This window comes from Nerophis lumbriciformis, linkage group LG34 (assembly GCF_033978685.3).
Source record: "Nerophis lumbriciformis linkage group LG34, RoL_Nlum_v2.1, whole genome shotgun sequence".
Taxonomy (NCBI): domain Eukaryota; kingdom Metazoa; phylum Chordata; class Actinopteri; order Syngnathiformes; family Syngnathidae; genus Nerophis; species Nerophis lumbriciformis.
Window position 1 is genome coordinate 18,989,769 of NC_084581.2, and position 21,107 is coordinate 19,010,875.

The 21,107-nt window shown below is 38.0% G+C and overlaps 1 protein-coding gene across 2 annotated transcripts in view; it reads right to left on the minus strand.

Moving 5' to 3' along the window:
- usta (uronyl 2-sulfotransferase a) overlaps positions 1–21,107 on the minus strand; it is a 168,295-nt gene that overhangs the window by 53,689 nt on the left and 93,499 nt on the right. For both annotated transcript variants that reach the window (XM_061929321.2, XM_061929320.2), the window contains one exon: positions 1,808–1,963. In XM_061929321.2, coding sequence (XP_061785305.2) covers positions 1,808–1,963 — 156 coding nt within the window. The remainder of the gene's footprint in view (positions 1–1,807; positions 1,964–21,107) is intronic.

Genomic DNA, 21,107 nt, shown 5'->3' on the forward strand with positions numbered 1-21,107 from the left:
TGACGCCTCATCAACCCATCACTAAACAGAATGATTAGTCGAATAGTAGAATAGTTGAATAGCCGAATAGGTTGATAACCTTCTCTCCCTTGGTTTCCTCACCAGTTGTGTCTTCTGAGTCCAAACAGGAGCTGTCTTCCTTCCTCTTAGCAGCATGTCTAAAAGGTGACTGACTGAAGCTCAAACATGAGCAAGTGAACAGGTGAATTCAATCAAACCAATCTGTTGGAAGCAGGTGGAGATGTTCAGCCCTCAGCTCTCACTGTTGCCCCCTCAGGCCTGGAGTGTGCTCTACAAATCAGCGGTGTTTGTGCTGCTCTGTACTTTGACTTGACAATTACATCCATCCATCCATTTTCTACCGCTTATTCCTTTTGGGGTCGCGGGGGGCGCTGGAGCCTATCTCAGCTACAATCGGGCGGAAGGCGGGGTACACCCTGGACAAGTCGCCACCTCATCGCAGGGCCAACACAGATAGACAGACAACATTCACACTCACATCCACACACTAGGACCAATTTAGTGTTGCCAATCAATTTATCCCCAGGTGCATGTCTTTGGAAGTGGGAGGAAGCCAATTACAATTATAATATAATTAAAACAATTGTCAAAAATGACACTGTAATAGCCAAATTAATGGTAACATAACTACAAACGTAACCAATGTGAACATGGTAACAGTAAGCATAAAATAGAACAAACAACAAATGTAGAAACACACATTTTTACAATGGAGTTCAGCGTGCACATCGTGCCATCAACAAACAGCGAGTGCTGGATGGAATTCTAACTACAAACCCCAAAACCAGTGAAGTTGGCACATTGTGTAAATGGTAAATAAAAACAGAATACAATGATTTGCAAATCCTTTTCAACCTATATTCAATTAAATAGACTGCAAAGATACTTAACGTTCGAACTGGAAAACTTTGTTATTTTTTGCAAATATTAGCTCATTTGGAATTTGTTGCCTGCAACATGTTTTAAAAAAGCTGGCACAAGTGGCAAAAAAGACTGAGGAAGTTGAGGAATGCTCATCAAAGACTTATTTGGAACATCCCACAGGTGAACAGGCGAATTGGGAACAGGTGGGTGCCATGATTGGGTATAAAAGCAGCTTCCATGAAATTCTCAGTCATTCACAAACAAGGATGGAGCGAGGGTCACCACTTTGTGAACAAATGCGTGAGTAAATTGTCCAACAGTTTAAGAACAACATTTCTCAACGCGCTATTGCAAGGAATTTAGGGATTTCACCGTCTATTACAGACCTTCGATCCCTCAGGCGGTATTGCTTCAACAAGCGACATCAGTGTGTAAAGGATATCACCAAATAGGCTCAGGAACACTTTAGAAAACCACTGTCATTAACTACAGTATTTCGCTACATCTGTAAGTGCATGTTAAAACTCTGCTATGCAAAGCGAAAGCTATTAATCAACAACACCCAGAAATGCCGCCGGCTTACTAGATGAGAACAGGAAGTAAACATATGTGTTAGGAATTAAAATGAATTGGAAAAAGGGTAGGATTAACTAAGCCTTGCTGTTTCCTACTCATTTTCGGACATGTTGTAGAGGGGAATGAGAATCAGCACGCTATATGATGCATCATATTGTAAATGTATGCATGTTAGAAATAAATTGAGACTATAACCATAACCATAAAGCTGATAAATAACAGAAGCCAGATATTAAATGACTAAGACTAAGACTGCATAACTGAATTGTTATGTAGCCTTTAGGCTACATGTATGCATGTAGTCTCCTTAAGCTACATGACTCATGGTAATTGCATTTTCGTTTACCTGCTCAGCTTTGGTGAGCCGTGTTTTGTTGTGGATGTCCGACGAGATCAAGTTGAACTGGTGCGTCTCAGACAGCAGCCGCAGCAAGAGGAGCACCGTCCGGCTGCCGCACTTCCCCACTCGGTTGTACACCACCTGGCTGGGGAACTTAAGCACCTAGGAGCACATACAAACACACACAGGTTGTATTAATCGGGACTATTATTTTTTTGCTTGTGCTTTGTGCTTTAACGTGACTGTAATGAGTCGGCTGATAACCCACCAGTTAAGCAGCCGCGACTCTTCGATTCAAAACAAATAGGATGCATGTAAAAGCCTGTTGTTGTAATTTGAGGAGGTAATCAAATGAAATCTAATTGACCAGAAGGCGTCTGTTAAGCAGAAAAGACAGCAATGATGTGCTCTCGACCAGGGGTCCCCAAACTTTATATATATATATATATATATATACATACATATTATATATATATATACCGGTACATATATATATACATATATATACATATATATATATATTAGGGGTGTGGGAAAAAATTTAATCGAATTCGAATCGCGATTCTCACGTTGTGCGATTCAAAATCGATTCTCATTTTTTAAAAATCAATTTTTTTTCCCGATTTTTTTTGCTTCTAATTTTTTTTTCTTCAATTTTTCCATTTTTTTTTTTCAATTAATCAATCCAACAAAACAATACACAGCAATACCATAACAATGCAATCCAATTCCAAAACCAAACCCGACCCAGCAACACTCAGAACTGCAATAAACAGAGCAATTGAGAGGAGACACAAACACGACACAGAACAAACCAAAAGTAGTGAAACAAAAATGAATATTATCAACAACAGTATCAATATTAGTTACAATTTCAACATAGCAGTGATTAAAAATCCCTCATTGACATTATCATTAGACATTTATAAAAAGTCACAGTGGCTTACACTTGCATCGCATCTCATAAGCTTGACAACACACTGTGTCCAATATTTTCACAAAGATAAAATAAGTCATATTTTTGGTTCATTTAATAGTTAAAACAAATGTACATTATTGCAATCAGTTGATAAAACATTGTCCTTTACAATTATAAAAGCTTTTTACAAAAATCTACTACTCTGCTTGCATGTCAGCAGACTGGGGTAGATCCTGCTGAAATCCTATGTATTGAATGAATCGAGAATCCTTTTGAATCGGGAAAAATCGTTTTTGAATCGAGAATCGTGTTGAATTGAAAAAACAAAAATCGATTTTGAATCGAAACGTGACCCCAAGAATCAATATTGAATCGAATCGTGGGACACCCAAAGATTCACAGCCCTAATATATATATATATGTATATATATATATATATATATATATATATATATATATATATATATATATATACATATTTCACCATTTGTTTCCCTTGTGTACTAATTGACTGAAAGAGCACGCACTTGCCGCGCTCTCGCGGCGCAAGCGTTATGACGTCACGTTATGACGTCACGTTATCGATGGGAATATGCATTTTTAGACAATATGATATGTTTGAGCGGCTAGGAGACCCAGTAATAAGCGATAGAACATGGATTGATGGATGGGTGAAAAAGGACAGATTAAAAAATAAAAATAAAATAAAATAAATACTTTTTTTTTTACCCAGTAACAAGCCGTAGAAAATGGATTGATGGATAGGTAAAAAAGGACAGATCTTATTATTATTATTTTTTTTTTTTACCTAGTAACAAGCAGTAGGACATGGATTGATGGATGGGCGAAAAAGGACAGATTAAAAAAAATAATAATAAAAAAATTAATTTTTTATTTTTATTTTTTATTTTTTTACCCAGTAACAAGCAGTAGAAAAATCGATTGATGGATGGGCAAAAAAGGACAGATTAAAAAAATAATAATATTAAAAAATAAATAAATAATTAGGGTTTTTTTTACCCAGTAACAAGCGGTATAAAATGGATTGATGGATGGGTGAAAAAGGACAGATACATTTTTTTTTTTACCCAGTAACAGGCAGCAGAAAATGGATTGATGGATGGACAGATTAAAAAAAATAATAATAAAAAAAAAAAAAGGTGAAAAAGGACAGATTGAAAAAAAAAATTTTTTTTTTTTTACCCAGTAACAAGCAACAAAAAATGGATTGATGAATGTGCGAAAAAGGACAGATTAAAAAAAAAAAAAACTTTTAAAAAAACTTCTTTTTTTTACCCAGTAACAAGCGGTAGAAACTGGATTGATGGATGGGCAAAAAAGGACAGATTAAAAAATAATAATAAAAAAGTAATACAATTAAATAATAATAATAATAATAATTTAATTTATTTTATTTTTTACTCGGGACTACCCGCGGGCCGGATTTTGCACGCTGGTGGGCCGTAACCGGCCCGCGGGCGGTAGTTTGGGGACCTCTGCTCTCGACAAATATTGAGCGCTATTTAGGCCTATGTAGCATTGAGAGCGACAGATTGGGAGCCTCGGTCAGGACGTGACTCAAGGATGAGATTTAGGTAAACAGAATGCCTTTGAGAAGTTTAAAAAAAAAAAACCTGATAAAGATATAAAAACAACAGCGGAAGATAAGCTTAGTTGCACAGCTTCAAAGCTCATCCCATTTGTCTCCTTTCCTGATGAGAAAATAAATGCTGCAGTGATACAGTTTATTCTTTGTGCACATTTGATTTGCCATAATATTTTCGCGAGAGGAGAAACCTTTAAGGGCCCTGCGATGAGGTGGCGACTTGTCCAGGGTGTACCCCGCCTTCCGCCCGATTGTAGCTGAGATAGGCTCCAACGACCCCCCGCGACCAAGGGACAAGCGGTAGAAAATGGATGGATGGAGAAACCTTTAAGTCTGACAATGAATACATTTATTGGGATTGATATGTTGCTGTTTATTGGTGGAAGTATAAACAAGCTGATTTTCAAAGCAGTTCCATGCAACTTCATGTTACATATTAGCCCTTTTGGCCTGCAGTGTTGCACGCTCCTGCATGCACGCACACACACACATACACACAAACGGCCTGAATGTTTGCCAGATGAGAAGCCATTAAAAGGAACAACAGGAGAGAAAGAACAAGATGAACCACCATGAGGAAAATCTACCGCCATAATGACAGAATATTTCCACAAACGAGTAGATTGCAGATTAATTGTCTCCATGTGGAAGCGAAGGGTGAGCGTATCTAAATTGGCCACGGGATGAAGAAGGGCACGGTGCAAAAGTTACTCAGAGGCAATGTCGACACACACGTTTTCACAAGTTTTGTTTTAACAGACGTGCTTCAGCTTGTCATCTGGTGCAACGTTGTCATCTCAGACATCCACTGGCAACGTACAAGTTGCTAATAGGGATGTGACAATAAACGGTATTAATGATAAACTGACTGTTAGTATTCATGTTGTAAATTAAAATGATCGTAAAACCGGGATTGATAACTGTGCTTTGATAAACTCACTCAGAGACATTAATGTCTTTCCCTATTACAAACAGCATACCCCATAATGGACTTGTATGAACACATTGCTGAGAAACTAAGCTATCCAATTCTGCAAATTGAACCTATAAGTTGTGCTGTCATAGCACAGGTCGATCGATTTATACACGGAAGAATATGACACGGGTGTGTCTCCAGGAAGTCACCACGTGTGACATGCGACATTCATTTTGCCTTTATCATAAAAACGTACACACTCCAAAATCTTTACAAATAAAAACTGAAATAGATCAACAACAAACACTCTTTTTTTTTTTTTTTTTATTATTATTATTATTATTATTTTTTTTTATGAATTTATTAATCAATCCAACAAAACAATACACAACAATACCATAACAATGCAATCCAATTCCAAAACCAAACCCGACCCAGCAACACTCAGAATAACAATAAACAGAGCAATTGAGGACACACAAACATGACACAGAACAATCTAAAAGTAGTGAAACAAAAATTAATATTATCAACAACAGTATCAATATTAGTAACAATTTCAAAATAGCAGTGATTAAAAATCCCTCATTGATATTATCATTAAAAACATTAATAAAAAAAATTAAAAAAAAGAACAATAGTGTCACAGTGGCTTACACTTGCATCGCATCTCATAAACTTGACAACACACTGTGTCCAATATTTTCCACAAAGATATAATAAGTCATATTTTGGTTCATTTAATAGTTAAAACAAATTTAAATAATGGATCCCATATTCCAATATATGACTCATTATTATCGAAACTAAATGCAGTTTGTTCTACTGATATCATCTCCATAGCTTGTGTGTACCAGTCAGTATGAGTTGGACTATCAACATCTATCCATTTTTTTAATATTATCCTTTTTGTTATTATGCATATTGAAAGAAATGCATTTTTACTCTTTGATGACATGTTACTAAATTGATGGAAATCCCCAAGAATACAAGTTTTCAGTGTCATTGTGATGTTTATATTAAGGAATGTGATTGCTTCTTTTGTTGTTTTCAACAATAACTCTTTTATTCTCTGACATTCCCACAATAAATGAACAAGAGTTCCCTCAGCTGCCCGACACTTCATACATAACTTGCTATCTACTACACTAATTTTAAACAGCTGAGAAGATGCAAAATTAAATCTGTTCAATATCTTAAATTGAGTCATCTTACCTTTAATGCTTCTAAAGGGCTTATTGGCATTTTTCCAAATATCATTCCATGATATGTCTCTTTCATCTAAAATGTTTAAGTCCATCATCCATTTCCAAACACATGCATCATTTGCTATTCTAGTGTGGTGTTAATTTATTATTCCATAAAATAGTTTAATTAATTTCTTAAATGTATCTTGATTAAAAAGTGCATCTTCCAGTTCATGGCTATTTAAAGACATACTTTCAGAGGATATGCATTTATTTACAGCGTGTTTTAAAGAGATAACATTTAAAAAATTATTTCTGAGTACATTACATTGATCAACTAAATCATTGAACGGTTTAAAAGAGTTTTTATTAATACTATGATTAGGTTTAGTAATACCTCTGTCTTTCCATGTTGTCCATTTAACGACATTTTTATTCATTATGATATTAGGATTGTACCAAAGTGGTTGATTGACAGATGTCATTGACTTGATTCCTAGTATTTTCTGACAAAGTTTTAGAATATTAAAGGTGGCTTCTATTGGGCTCTGCCTCAATTCATTAGGTATTTTTTAAATATAATATAAACTCCCCACATCAATGTCCAAATTCATTTACATATTTTTTTCAATGTTGATCCAGTCCTTATCTGCAGAAGAATGAAATAAGTGGCTTGCTTGTTCACAACCGAAGGAGATATAATAATGTAAGAAGTTTGGTAATTGTAGTCCTCCTTTATCTTGTGTACAAGACAACCTTAAGTATGAACATCTGGCCTTCTTTCCACACCATATAAAATGTGATATATCATTTCTTAAACCAACTTTTATTAATTAGGACAGGCATCATTTTCAGTATATAATTAACTGCTGGCAGTTTACTCATTTTTACTATGTTCACCCGACCCCAAAGTGATATTTGGAGACGTGATCAGCGTTCCATTTTGGATTCTATCTTATTTTTTAAATGTTTAAGATTTAGATCTCTGCTTGTATAAAGGTTTGGTGTAATATGTAGTCCTAGTTATATGATTTCTGCCTCTTTCCATTTAATTTTGGAGTTCTGAACTTGTGATTTCTTACAGTGTTTATTAAAGGCCTACTGAAATGCGATTTTCTTATTTAAACGGGGATAGCAGGTCCATTCTATGTGTCGTACTTGATCATTTCGCGATATTGCCATATTTTTGCTAAAAGGATTTAGTAGAGAACATCAACAATAAAGTTCGCAACTTTTGGTCACTGATAAAAAAAGCCTTGCCTGTACCGGAAGTAGCAGACGAGTAGCGTGACGTCACAGGTTGTGGAGCTCCTCACATCTGCACATTGTTTACAATCATGGCCACCAGCAGCGAGAGCGATTCGGACCGAGAAAGCGACAATTTCCCCATTTGAGCAAGGATGAAAGATTCGTGGATGAGGAAAGTGAGAGTGAAGGACTAGAGGGCAGTGGGAGCGATTCAGATAAGGAAGATGCTGTGAGAGGCGGGTGGGACCTGATATTCAGCTGGGAATGACTAAAACAGTAAACAAACACAAGACATATATATACTCTATTAGCCACAACACAACCAGGCTTATATTTAATATGCCACAAATTAATCCCGCATAACAAACACCTCCCCCTTCCCGTCCATATAACCCGCCAATACAAGTCAAACACCTGCACAACACACTCAATCCCACAGCCCAAAGTACCGTTCACCTCCCCAAAGTTCATACAGCACATATATTTCCCCAAAGTCCCCAAAGTTACGTACGTGACATGCACATAGCGGCACGCACGTACGGGCAAGCGATCAAATGTTTGGAAGCCGCAGCTGCATGCGTACTCACGGTACCGTGTCTGCGTATCCAACTCAAAGTCCTCCTGGTAAGAGTCTCTGTTGTCCCAGTTCTCCACAGGCCAATGGTAAAGCTTGACTGTCATCTTTCGGGAATGTAAACAACGAAACACCGGCTGTGTTATCCGGCACAACAGTCAGGGGTTGCATTCTACGGCGGGGGTGCGTTATCCAGCACAACACCTGCCGCAATACACCGCTTCCCACCTACAGCTTTCTTCTTTGCTGTCTCCATTGTTCATTGAACAAATTGCAAAATATTCACCAACACAGATGTCCAGAATACTGTGGAATTTTGCGATGAAAACAGACGACTTAATAGCTGGCCACCATGATGTCCCAAAATGTCCTCTACAATCCGTGATGTCACGCACAGGCGTCATCATACCCAGACGTTTTCAGCAGGATATTTCGCGTGAAATTTAAAATTGCACTTTAGAAAGCTAACCCGGCCGTATTGGCATGTGTTGCAATGTTAAGATTTCATCATTGATATATAAACTATCAGACTGCGTGGTCGGTAGTAGTGGGTTTCAGTAGGTCTTTAAGTGGTAATATTTCACATTTGTCCCAATTGACTTTATACCCTGATAAACAGCCATATTCAGTGATGACATTATTGATATAGTGAAGAGAGGAGTTAACATGTGACAGGTAGAGAATTATGTCGTCAATTTTTATACCATGAATATTATTTTCACTTCTTATTTTTGCAGCTAAGGGTTTAATAACCAAATTAAATAATAATCCAGATGCAGGACATAACTGTTTTACTCCTCTTTTTAACGAAAAAGGTTCTGAAATATGATTATTGGTTTTGACTGATGCCATGGGCCTTGTATAAAGCATCTTAATCCATTGTATAAAATTATCTCCAAATCCAAATGTACGTAATGTGCAAAACATAAATGACCAGTTTATGCGGTCGAATGCCTTCTCCGCATCAACAGTACATACTGCTGTGGGATAAGGGAGACTTCTAGCATAGTAAATAACATTAAACAATTTCCTTGTATTGTCAATTACGTCATTAGCCAGATTTGTATAAACACAAACCACACACTTCTACAGGAACCTCTAGTTCCAGGACCTAGAGGTTCCAGGAACCTAAAGTTCCTGAACTTTTTGTGGTTAAGGGCCAAATATCAAGGAGGCGATTAAGCTTTGTTTTGCACAACCCAAGAAAGTGAAAGTCCTCGTTTGTTTTAATAGCACACTTCCAGGATGTCGATGAATCAGTGAAAAAAAGAGAGGAGTATTACACAACACCCTCCCTCATGGGCCTAACGCTGGCTCGCAGCATAACAGCTCTGATGACACACACTCGCTCGTGCATTTCCTCAACTTGAACTTCTCTGAGCATCTCGCCCTCCCCACACAAGTTGTATATTGGACAACACTCTCTCGGGTAAAAAAAATGGCATTAAAAGCAATCACCAAGATCAATAACAAAACTAGATTTTTGGGTAGAATTTCTGCGTTTATCAACAGGGATACACTTAAGACTAGAGATGTCCGATAATGGCTTTTTTGACGATATCCGATATTTCGATATTGTCCAACTCTTAATAACCGATTCCGATATCAACCGATACCGACATATACAGTCGTGGAATTAACACATTATTATGTCTAATTGTGTTGTGATGCCCAGCTGGATGCATTAAACAATGTAACAAAGTTTTCCAAAATAAATCAACTCAAGTTATGGAAAAAAAATGCCAACATGGCACTGCCATATTTATTATTGAAGTCACAAAGTGCATTATTTTTTTTAACATGCCTCAAAACAGCAGCTTGGAATTTGGGACATGCTCTCCCTTAGAGAGCTTGAGGAGGTTGAGGTGGGCGGGGTTTAGGGGTAGGGCGTAGCGGGGGGTTTATATTGTAGCGTCCCAGAAGAGTTAGTGCTGCAAGGGGTTCTGGGTATTTGTTCTGTTGTGTTTATGTTGTGTTACGGTGCGAATGTTCTCCCGAAATGTGTTTGTCATTCTTGTTTGGTGTGGGTTCACAGTGTGGCACATATTTGTATCAGTGTTAAAGTTGTTTATACGGCCACCCTCAGTGTGACTTGTATGGCTGTTGACCAAGTATGAATTGCATTCACTTGTGTGTGTGAAAAGCCGTAAATATTATGTGATTGGGCCGGCACGCAAATGCAGTGCCTTTAAGGCACCCAATATTGTTGTCTGGGTGGAAATCGGGAGAAATTCAGGAGAATGGTTGCCCCGGGAGATTTTTGGGAGGGGCACTGAAATTCGGGAGTCTCCCGGGAAAATCGGGAGGGTTGGCAAGACTGGGAGACGCAACTGCTTTGTACTTCTCCCTATGTCCGTGTACCACTTCGTACAGCGGCGTTTTAAAAAGTTTTTGAAACCGATACCGAAAATTTCCGATATTACATTTTAAAGCATTTATCGGCCGATAATATCGGCAGTCCGATATTATCGGACATCTGTACTTAAGACCCTTGCCGGTGCCCTGATACAGTGTCATTTTGACTACGCCTGCACCTCATGGTTCACCAGTATCCCCAAGCCACTAAAAACCAAACTGCAAACTTCCTAAAACAAGCTGTCGAGACTCCTGCTCAACCTCCCATACAGCACTCACCCAACTCAAGTCCACTTTACCAAATTGGGATGGCTTAGAGTTGAGGAAAGAGTACACCAAATCGCAATGTGCCTGGTATTCAAAAATACTCAGAGAAACTGTCCCCAAGTACCTGTCCAACTACTTCACCAGAGTAAGTGATGCTCACAGGTACTACACGAGACGGAGTTCCTCAGACCTCATCCCCCCCAATTCAAGACTCTTGTGGGAAAAAACGCATCCTGCTATTTTGCCACCACACAGTGGAATGCACTACCGACAGACCTTAAAATTCGAACTTCCCTACTCAATTTTAAAACTGCCATAAAATCCTGGCTCAGCTCAACCTCTACCTGATCTGAACCAAAATTGATCCCCAGCAACTTTCCGAAGCATCAAAGAGGTTTATATGTGGTTATAGTGTATATATATTCTCTCAACATGTGCATAGTCATGTACATAGTGTCATGTTCATAGTGTATATACCCCCCCCCCCCCCCCCATTTTTTGTATATATTGTTTTTCAAATCACCTGACATGTATACTGTGTATATGTACATCAATTATCCATTTTTTAACATATTTTTTTATATACATGTTACAGGTTATATATCTTTTATTATTGAATGTATCAAATGTGATGAATATTTAATGGGCCACAATGGAAACAAGCCTTTTGGCTTTTTGTGCCATTCATATGCCTTTTTAAAGCATTACATGGATTCAATTCTTTAAGATGTCAATAAACTTCTCAATCAATCAATCAAACAAACACACACGCACACACACATAAGTTGAATGCACACGGAGTTGACACATTTTCAAATATAATGGTGACTCCTCCTTTCTTTAAGCCTCCGTGACACACCAGTCTCCATGTACGTGTCAATGATTCATTCATATTTAATGGATTAGACACACAATGAGTATTATATTGAACAGAACTCCATTAGTCATAAACACATCTGTTGTCCTTTTGACATGAAATTACTTTGATTTCAAGAAAAAAAAAGTTATAGCTTCTAGTTAACACATGTAAAATCTAGAGCAGGGGTGTCAAAGTCATTTTAACTCAGGGGCCACAAGGAAGAACATCTATTCGCAAGCGGGCTGGACTGGTAAAATCATGGCATGATAACTCAAAAATAAAGATAAGTTCAGATTGAATTATAATGGGGGTTTTTTACGCTTACATGTTGCAGTTAATTGTATTATATCTTCATTAATTGTTATTTATACATTCTGAATAAATTATGTGATAATGTTCATTAGTCAAATAGGTGGAATTGAGTCTGGCAGAGTTTTAAAGTGCTCTCATTGGTATTAATTTGTAATCTATCAGAAGATGAAATTAATATAATTTACTCATTTTCCTCAACTGATGTACGAACATCATGTGGTTTATTCTTACATATGTAGCATCGTCTACAACAAAACTTGTGAATTTGGACTCATTTCATTTATCACACGTGAAGTAAGAAGGGGATACAAATTATTTCTGAATATTTATGTGCGCCCAGAAAATGTGTCCCCAGTTATAAGTACAACACGAAATGCACAGATTATCAATTTGTATACTATCACTAATAAGCAGCGTAAGTACCGTATTTTCCGCACTATAAGGCGCACCTAAAAACCACACATTTTCTCAAAAGCTGACAGTGCGCCTTATAACCCGGTGCGCTTTATTACGATTCATTTTCATAAAGTTTCGATCTCGCAACTTCGGTAAACAGCCGCCATCTTTTTTCCCGGTAGAACAGGAAGCGCTTCTTCTTCTACGCAAGCAACCGCCAAGGAAAGCACCCGCCCCCATAGAACAGGAAGCGCTTCTTCTTCTACTGTAAGCAACCACCCGCCCCCGGAAGAAGAAGAAAAAACGCGCGGATATCACCGTACGTTTCATTTCCTGTTTACATCTGTAAAGACCACAAAATGGCTCCTACTAAGCGATCCGGTTCATAAAAAGACGCAATCTCTCCATCCGCACACGGATTACTACCGTATTTCACAGCAACTGATATTCCTGTGAACCGCACTGTGGAACGGGAGCACGTACGGTGAATATTCGCACCACAGGGAATGAGAAGTCATCCTTCACTGTGGTTCTAGCTTGCCATGCTAACTTCCACCCATGGTGATATTCAAAAGGAAGACCTTGCCAAAAGAGACCTTTCCAGCCGGCGTCATCATAAAAGCTAACTCGAAGGGATGGATGGATGAAGAAAAGATGAGCGAGTGGTTAAGGGAAGTTTACGCGAAGAGGCCGGGTGGCTTTTTTCACACAGCTCCGAAGGCGAACACACCTTCACTAAGACGGGCAGACAGCGCCGGACGACATACGCCAACATTTGCCAGTGGATCGTAAATGCCTGGGCAGATATTTCGGTCACAACTGTGGTCCGAGCTTTCCGGAAGGCAGGATTCACAGAACAACAGCGACACTGACTCCGATGACTTCGACGAGACGGAACCGGCCATTTTGGATACCACGCTTGCGCAACTTTTCAATTCGGACACCGAAGACGAAGAATTCGAAGGATTTACGAATGAAGAATAACTTCAGAAGGTGAGCGCTATGTTTATTTTGTGTGTTGTGACATTAACGTTCGAGCAACATTATGTTGCTATTGCTCTACACCATTTTGAATTTTACTATGTTTGTGATTGCACATTTGCGTACATTTTGGGACAGAGTTGTTAGAACGCTGGTTTTCAATATATTATTAAAGTTTGACTGAACTATCTGACTGTTTTTTTGACATTCCCTTTAGCGCAGCGTAGGCGCGGCTTATAATCCGGGGCGGCTTATTGGTGGACAAAGTTATGAAATATGTAATTCATTGAAGGTGCGGCTAATAATCCGGTGCGCCTTATAGTGCGGAAAATACGGTAGGTAGTGTCCAAACACAGAAGTGTTGCCTCTATCCTAAGATAGCTCCGCCCCCTCTGAAGTCACGCCTGTGGTAGGGGACACAAAGAATTGCTCTGGCAACATCCAGTGGACGGATTCAGAAACAGCAGTTTCTTTCATTGGAAAATTTCAGCTCATTTTTATACTGAGCAAACTCATCTCATGGGCCGGAGGAAACCTGTTGGCGGGCCTGATTCGGCCCGTCGGCCGTACCTTTGACCCCCCCCGATCTAGAGAGTGGGGGACATTTTTGTCATGCCTGCTTATGCGTGAAGACTGATGATGTTATTCAAAGAATTGTGTGGTATTTCTATACACTCTCATTTGCATTGAGCTCTGAACTCTAAAGTTATAACCTATATAGCCACATTGAGCAACAGCCCATACACGAGCGAGAATACACACACACACACCCTCCCACGCGAACAAAACAGAACATCAATCACAATTAGAGCAGGGCGTTGACAAAACGGACATGTGTGGTGCGGTGGGTGTACAGTTGCGCTGGCCACTAACATGTCCGTCTGCGAGAGGATGAAAATACAGAATCAGGCTGCAGCCGCCATGAAACCTGGCTTCACCTACTTTTCAGCCTTTTGAAACTTGCTGTGATGGATGATTATTTTGTTTTTCGTACTTGCTGTTACAACGCTGGATACAGCGTCATATCATTAGGGTCAAATCCATCCATCCATCCATTTTCTACCGCTTAATCCCTTTGGGGTCGCGGGGGGCGCTGGAGCCTATCATTAGGGTCATATCATTAGGGTCATATTATTAGGGTCATGCATTTGGGTGTGAGCTTGCAGGCAGATTTAGATGCCTCTGAACGCTGTGTTTTGCAGTATTTTTTAACAGTGGGCCATTTGTGACATCACAGGTTGAGAGATGTATAGTGGTACCTTAACTTACGAGTATTTTGAGATATGAGTTTGTTATGCTTTAAATCGCATGCATAATTTAGGTTACGAGCCTCCAAGCCGCTAGATGGCATAGCAAATGCTGTATTACAAATTTAAGGTGCTGCGTTCACAGAAGTGCTGGCCGTGGGAATTTTTACTTTTCATTATCTACCTACCGTCTTACGTACATAAAACTACTGTACTGTAGTTGTTAGTATGACGATGGTGATATTTTTCAAACAGTAAGTTTACTAAATTATAATGTATTATTATTTTTATTTTTATTATTACAAAATACAGGTGCTGCATTCACAGAAGTGCTGGCCGTGGGAATTGTTATTCTTCATTATCTACCTACCTACCGTCTTACATACATAAAACTACTGTACTGTAGTTGTTTGTATGACGATGGTAATGTTTTTCAAACAGTAAGTTTACTAAATTATTATTTATTATTAATATTATTATTGTTATTATCATTATTATTATTATTATTATTATTACAAAATACAGGTGCTGCGTTCACAGAAGTGCTGGCCGTGGGAATTTTTTTTTTCATTATCTACCTACTACCGTCTTACATACATAAAACTACTGTATTGTAGTTGTTTTTATAACGATGGTAATGTTTTTAAACAGAAAGTTTACAAAATTATTATTAATATTATTATTATTATTACAAAATACAGGTGCTGCGTTCACAGAAGTGCTGGCCGTGGGAATTTTTATTTTTCATTATCTACCTACCGTTTTACATACATAAAACTACTGTACTGTAGTTGTTTGTATGACGATGGTGATGTTTTTCAAACAGTAAGTTTACTAAATTATAATTTATTATTATAATTATTATTATTACAAAATACAGGTGCTGCATTCACAGAAGTGCTGGCAATGGGAATTTTTTTTTCATTATCTACCTACCGTCTTACATACATAAAACTACTGTACTGGAGTTGTTTGTATGACGATGGTAATGTTTTTTTTAAACAGTAATTTTACAAAATTATTATTTATTATTATTATTATTACAAAATACAGGTGCTGCATTCAGAGAAGTGCTGGCCATGGGAATTTTTATTTTCCATTATCTACCTACCGTCTTACATACATAAAACTACTGTACTGTAGTTGTTTGTATGACGATGGTAATGTTTTTTAAACAGTAATTTTACAAAATTATTATTTATTATTATTATTATTACAAAATACAGGTGCTGTGTTCAGAGAAGTGCTGGCCATGGGAATATTTATTTTCCATTATCTACCTACCGTCTTACATACATAAAACTACTGTACTGTAGTTGTTTGTATGACGATGGTAATGTTTTTTAAACAGTAATTTTACAAAATTACTATTTATTATTATTATTATTACAAAATACAGGTGCTGCGTTCAGAGAAGAGCTGGCCATGGGAATTTTTATTTTCCATTATCTACCTACCGTCTTACATACATATAACTACTGTACTGTAGTTGTTTGTATGACGATGGTAATGTTTTTTTAAACAGTAATTTTACAAAATTATCATTTATTATTATTATTATTACAAAATACAGGTGCTGCATTCAGAGAAGTGCTGGCCATGGGAATTTTTATTTTCCATTATCTACCTACCGTCTTACATACAGAAAACTACTGTACTGTAGTTGTTTGTATGACGATAGTAATGTTTTCGAAACAGTTAGTTTGTTGTTCTTTTTAAAAGCTGGTTACATATTAAAATTGTGCTGTTTTGGGAGAGCCAAGCGTGGATTAAGTAAGGCGGGTCAGACTCATTTTCATTGAGGGCCGTTTTTAACAGTGAATAATATACAGTATGAATATAAACGTGTATATATACGGTAAAACATGTGTATAATTGTCTGTCTTTTTTTACGTACACTGTACAAAACCAAATCTTTAGATTGTACTGTATAAAACTAGCAGCTCAGTTTACAGTTGTTGTTGTTTTTTTACAGCATATGAAATAAAAAAATACATGGAATTAAATTAAATGGAATGGAAAAACAGCACCACTGGGTTTTTTTTGTAAAAATTCATGCAAGTTTTTTATTCTGTAAAATCTAAGGTTGTTGTGTTTTATAGTGTATTATTACTGAAAGTGGACTTTACTGTAAACATTTTTACATGAACAGTTTGTTGGATTTACTATGTATCTTTATTTGAACAATAACATTGTTTTGAAATGTATGATGATATAATATTTTGTTTTATTATTAGAGATTGTTTCTTTAGTGCATTCTAAATATTAAAAACATAGTGGTGATGTTTAACAGTGTACATTTTTAAAAATATACATTTTTATATTTTTGGAGAGGGTGGGGCATGGAGGGTTTCATTTGCAATTTAAAGCCCCACTTAAGAACTTTCAGTTTTGGTTGATTTTGGCGACGCCAGAGGACCAAAGCGGTAGTGTTTTGCCTGAAGGAAGACCACATTTCCCCATGGAGGACTGGCGCATATAGCATCAAACTGACACGATGTCGTCTGTAATATTGGCACAAATATTACGTCTCTAATGGCTATGCTGATGGTAATTAGCAGACACTATCAAAAATGATCTTAGATTGCGCTACAAACATGACACTACTTCGGAACCGGAGAATCCGGATCCGAAGCAAAGAAAGACCAGCGGGAGAGTTTTTTTCGAAGGAAGTAGTAATGAAACTATCACGCTGGTGGCTATTTATAGCTACCACGCAAATTTCCAATAGCTAACATTAGCATTTTAATTTTAATTTGAGCATCGAAAGGTACTAATTAGTTTAGCAGGAACAGCATTGGTCTGAAACCCCTCTTTGTCTCAAAAATGTTGATCCTTGACAGTTCTTTTATCGGGGTAACCTCCCTTTTTCTTTTTTTGTCTCCTCAGACAAAACTTTTCGTTCCTTTGGTTGTTTTGAAACTTCAGCCATGATAGCAGTAATTGCGAGTAGGCGTTCTTCTTTTTTTAATTTTAGTTTTCTGGTTGGTTAAAAGTTACTTAGTGCTGCTTTAAAGGGAACGCCTCCACACATAAAATGTTTGCAGACAGACTCAAAAACTGGGTTATAAATGTGGCTGTGAAGCAAATTTTACACTAAAGCATATCCAATATTCAATAATAAATATTATCTAGACCACAACAAAGTGTGTTAAATATAAATTAGAATAATCATCTCACTATATGCGGCCTTGCAACTTTGTTTAATGCACATTTTGGCTAATTAGCATCAGTTTCACCAATCAAAATTGTCTCTGAGCGGCGCTCAAACACGCACGTCAACTGTCTAATCAAATCTTATGTTTGTTTTTTTGTGTAGACGAAGCAGAAACAGCAACGTGTAACGATATGGCAACTCTTTTGCATATATTTTACAATTGTTGTTGTCCAATGTAACCAACACCTACATTTGGTTCCTGTCTACAGCGCTCAGCCTTCTGGGTAATGTAGTATATAAACTAGAGCTGTCAAAGTTAACACGATAATAACTATACATTTCAATAACGGCACACATTTTTTTAACAGCCGATTAACGCAAACACTTCCTTTTTGACACTCGGGGCATGCCGTAGTGGGGGAACTTGGCTGCAGTTTACTTGCTACTGATAAGTCACAAGTGAGCAGAAATGGAAAAAGGAAAGTCTACCTAATGGAAATATCAGGTTAAACCATGGCAAGTTGTTCTCCCGACAAGAAAGGACTATTTTACTAATGTGCAGTGAGAAGAGACAACATTCCTGCAGCAAACGCCTGCTGCGCGTGTCGTTCAGAGGTGGGTGGTGCTTCACATTCATGTTCAGATCACGGTTAAGGTGCAGTGATAACATAACATTTAGATTGTTACTGTGACTAATTTAGTAACTAAGATGACATAAAAGCTCAACAGAAATGAAAGATGGTCGGCAGGATGTCGAAAGGAGACTTTTTTATTGCAGACAATCGATCCGACATTAAAACATGTCAAGACACTTTCTCAAACCAATCACACACTTTTCTGGCTTCAAAATAAAAGCGGTACGCTATACATCCAGTTTAACTACATTTAGAGTTTCTCGTTAATGCCCGGGCTTTATATTAGCCGACACACCTAACAAAAAAAAAGTAATATAATGTATTTCCTCTGTTCACACACTCCGCCGACACGATGTGTTTAAAGACCATGGGGAAAATGACCAACATAACACACTAACATACACATTAACACCAGCAATACGTACGAGGTTGTCGACAGCGGAGGCAGCGTGTTCGTGTTGTGGACATACTTTAATACATTCCAGATATACCCTCGTACAGCCATCTTCACAATTTAAAATGACACTGGCAGCTTTTAATGAGAGTAAGGCTCCCAGCAATGCGAAGCAAGTGTGACGTCAGGCTCTCCGTGGCTCACTTTTTGTCACTGACAGAATCTAAAACAGTCTCCAAACACGAGTACAGTCTCCAATAACACCAAAAATAGATGCTAGATTTGTTGCTAATCATTTTTATTCCAGAAAAACTAACTAAAATGATTTGAGAAATATCTAAAAAAAAATACAATAAAATTCTCAACTAAGTAACTTGTACAATAAGCAGCAACAATTTAAAAATAGAACAAAATGATATTATGTAAGAAAAATGAATATGTTAATAATAACAGATTTGTTTTAAATGTATATTTACATCCCTTTTTAAAGAATATATGCATCAAAGCAAATCATGAGATGACTTCATATCGACCACGCCCCCACCGCCACTGGTATTTTGGCAATTTAGGGGAAACCCTGACAATAACAACATAAAAATGTCTTACATTTGTCTTACATCATGCTTTGTCAGAGATGTTTTGTAATGTTTGTCAGAGATGTTTAGTAATGTTAGTCTGTGATATTTGCACCTAAAGAAATGCTAGTACATCAGCTTAGGAATATGAGGGCAGGTGGATTTTTCTGGCTGGCTGAAATATTGTGTAAATTATGTTATAACATGTTCTGTTCGAATCCTCAATCACATAATGATTAGCAGGCTCAATATTACATTGTATTAATTAATAGAGAAGGTTAAAACATTGTCATGCAGCAATATGAAGCCAACCCCCCCAAAAAAATGTTTTTTATCTGTCTAGGGTACACTTATTAATCCATCCATCCATTTTCTACCGCTTATTCCCATTGGGGTCGCGGGGGGCGCTGGAGCCTATCTCAGCTACAATCGGGCGGAAGGCGGGGTACACCCTGGACAAGTCGCCACCTCATTGCAGGGCCAACATAGATAGACAGACAACATTCACACACTAGGGCCAATTTAGTGTTGCCAATCAACTTATCCCCAGGTGCATGTCTTTGGAAGTGGGAGGAAGCCGGAGTACCCGGAGGGAACCCACGCAGTCACGGGGAGGACATGCGAACTCCACACAGAAAGATCCCGAGCCCGGGATTGAACCCAAGACTACTCAGGACCTTCGTATTGTGAGGCAGATGCACTAACCCCTCTGCCACCGTGAAGCCCACACTTATTAATGATGAACAATTATACTTATTTTCGATTAACCCCGATTAATTTTGAGTTAACTATGAACAAGATGCAATTAATCGCGATTAAATATTTCAATCGTTAGACAGCCCTAATATAAACATTTACTTCCTAGTTCTCATGTATTTTAATTTAATCTTCATTTATCCAGGCTAAGGTATCTAATATCAGATTCTCATTTGCAATGCTGACCTGGCAAAGAGGGAGCATTTACATGACAGAGATGTTGAAGTGTGATGATTATCTCCCATCGTCTCTCATTTACCAACACACATTTCAGCTCTAGATCGCTTTCAACAGTTCACAAAGGCTCTTAACATGCGGGGGTGAATGTGTTGGAACATAAATTAATATTGAAGTTGGACAAACAATTTTGAAGGTAAAATAACTTGTGGACAACAGAGCAGACAGCAGACAATGTCACTGTAAAGTCTTGGTGCTGTTTCTTTATGTAATTAAAATAACTATCCATCCATCCATCCATTTTCTATCACTTATTCCCTTTGGGGTCGCGGTGGGCGCTGCAGCCTATCTCAGCTACAATCGGGCGGAAGGCGGCGTACACCCTGGACAAGTCGCCACCTCATCGCAGGGCCAACACAAATAGACAGACAACATTCACACTCACATTCACACACTCGGGCCAATTTAGTGTTGCCAATCAACCTATCCCCAGGTGCATGTTTTTGGAGGTGGGAGGAAGCCGGAGTACCCGGAGGGAACCCACGCAGTCACGGGGAGAACATGCAAACTCCACACAGAAAGATCCCGAGCCCGGGATTGAACCCAAGACTACTCAGGACCTTCGGCAGATGCACTAACCCCTCTTCCACCGTGCTTCCCCAATTAAAATAACTACATACATATAATTACAAAGAATTACATTTTCAGATCTAGTCTATCAGCTGTTGCCAAAACCCCACTATAT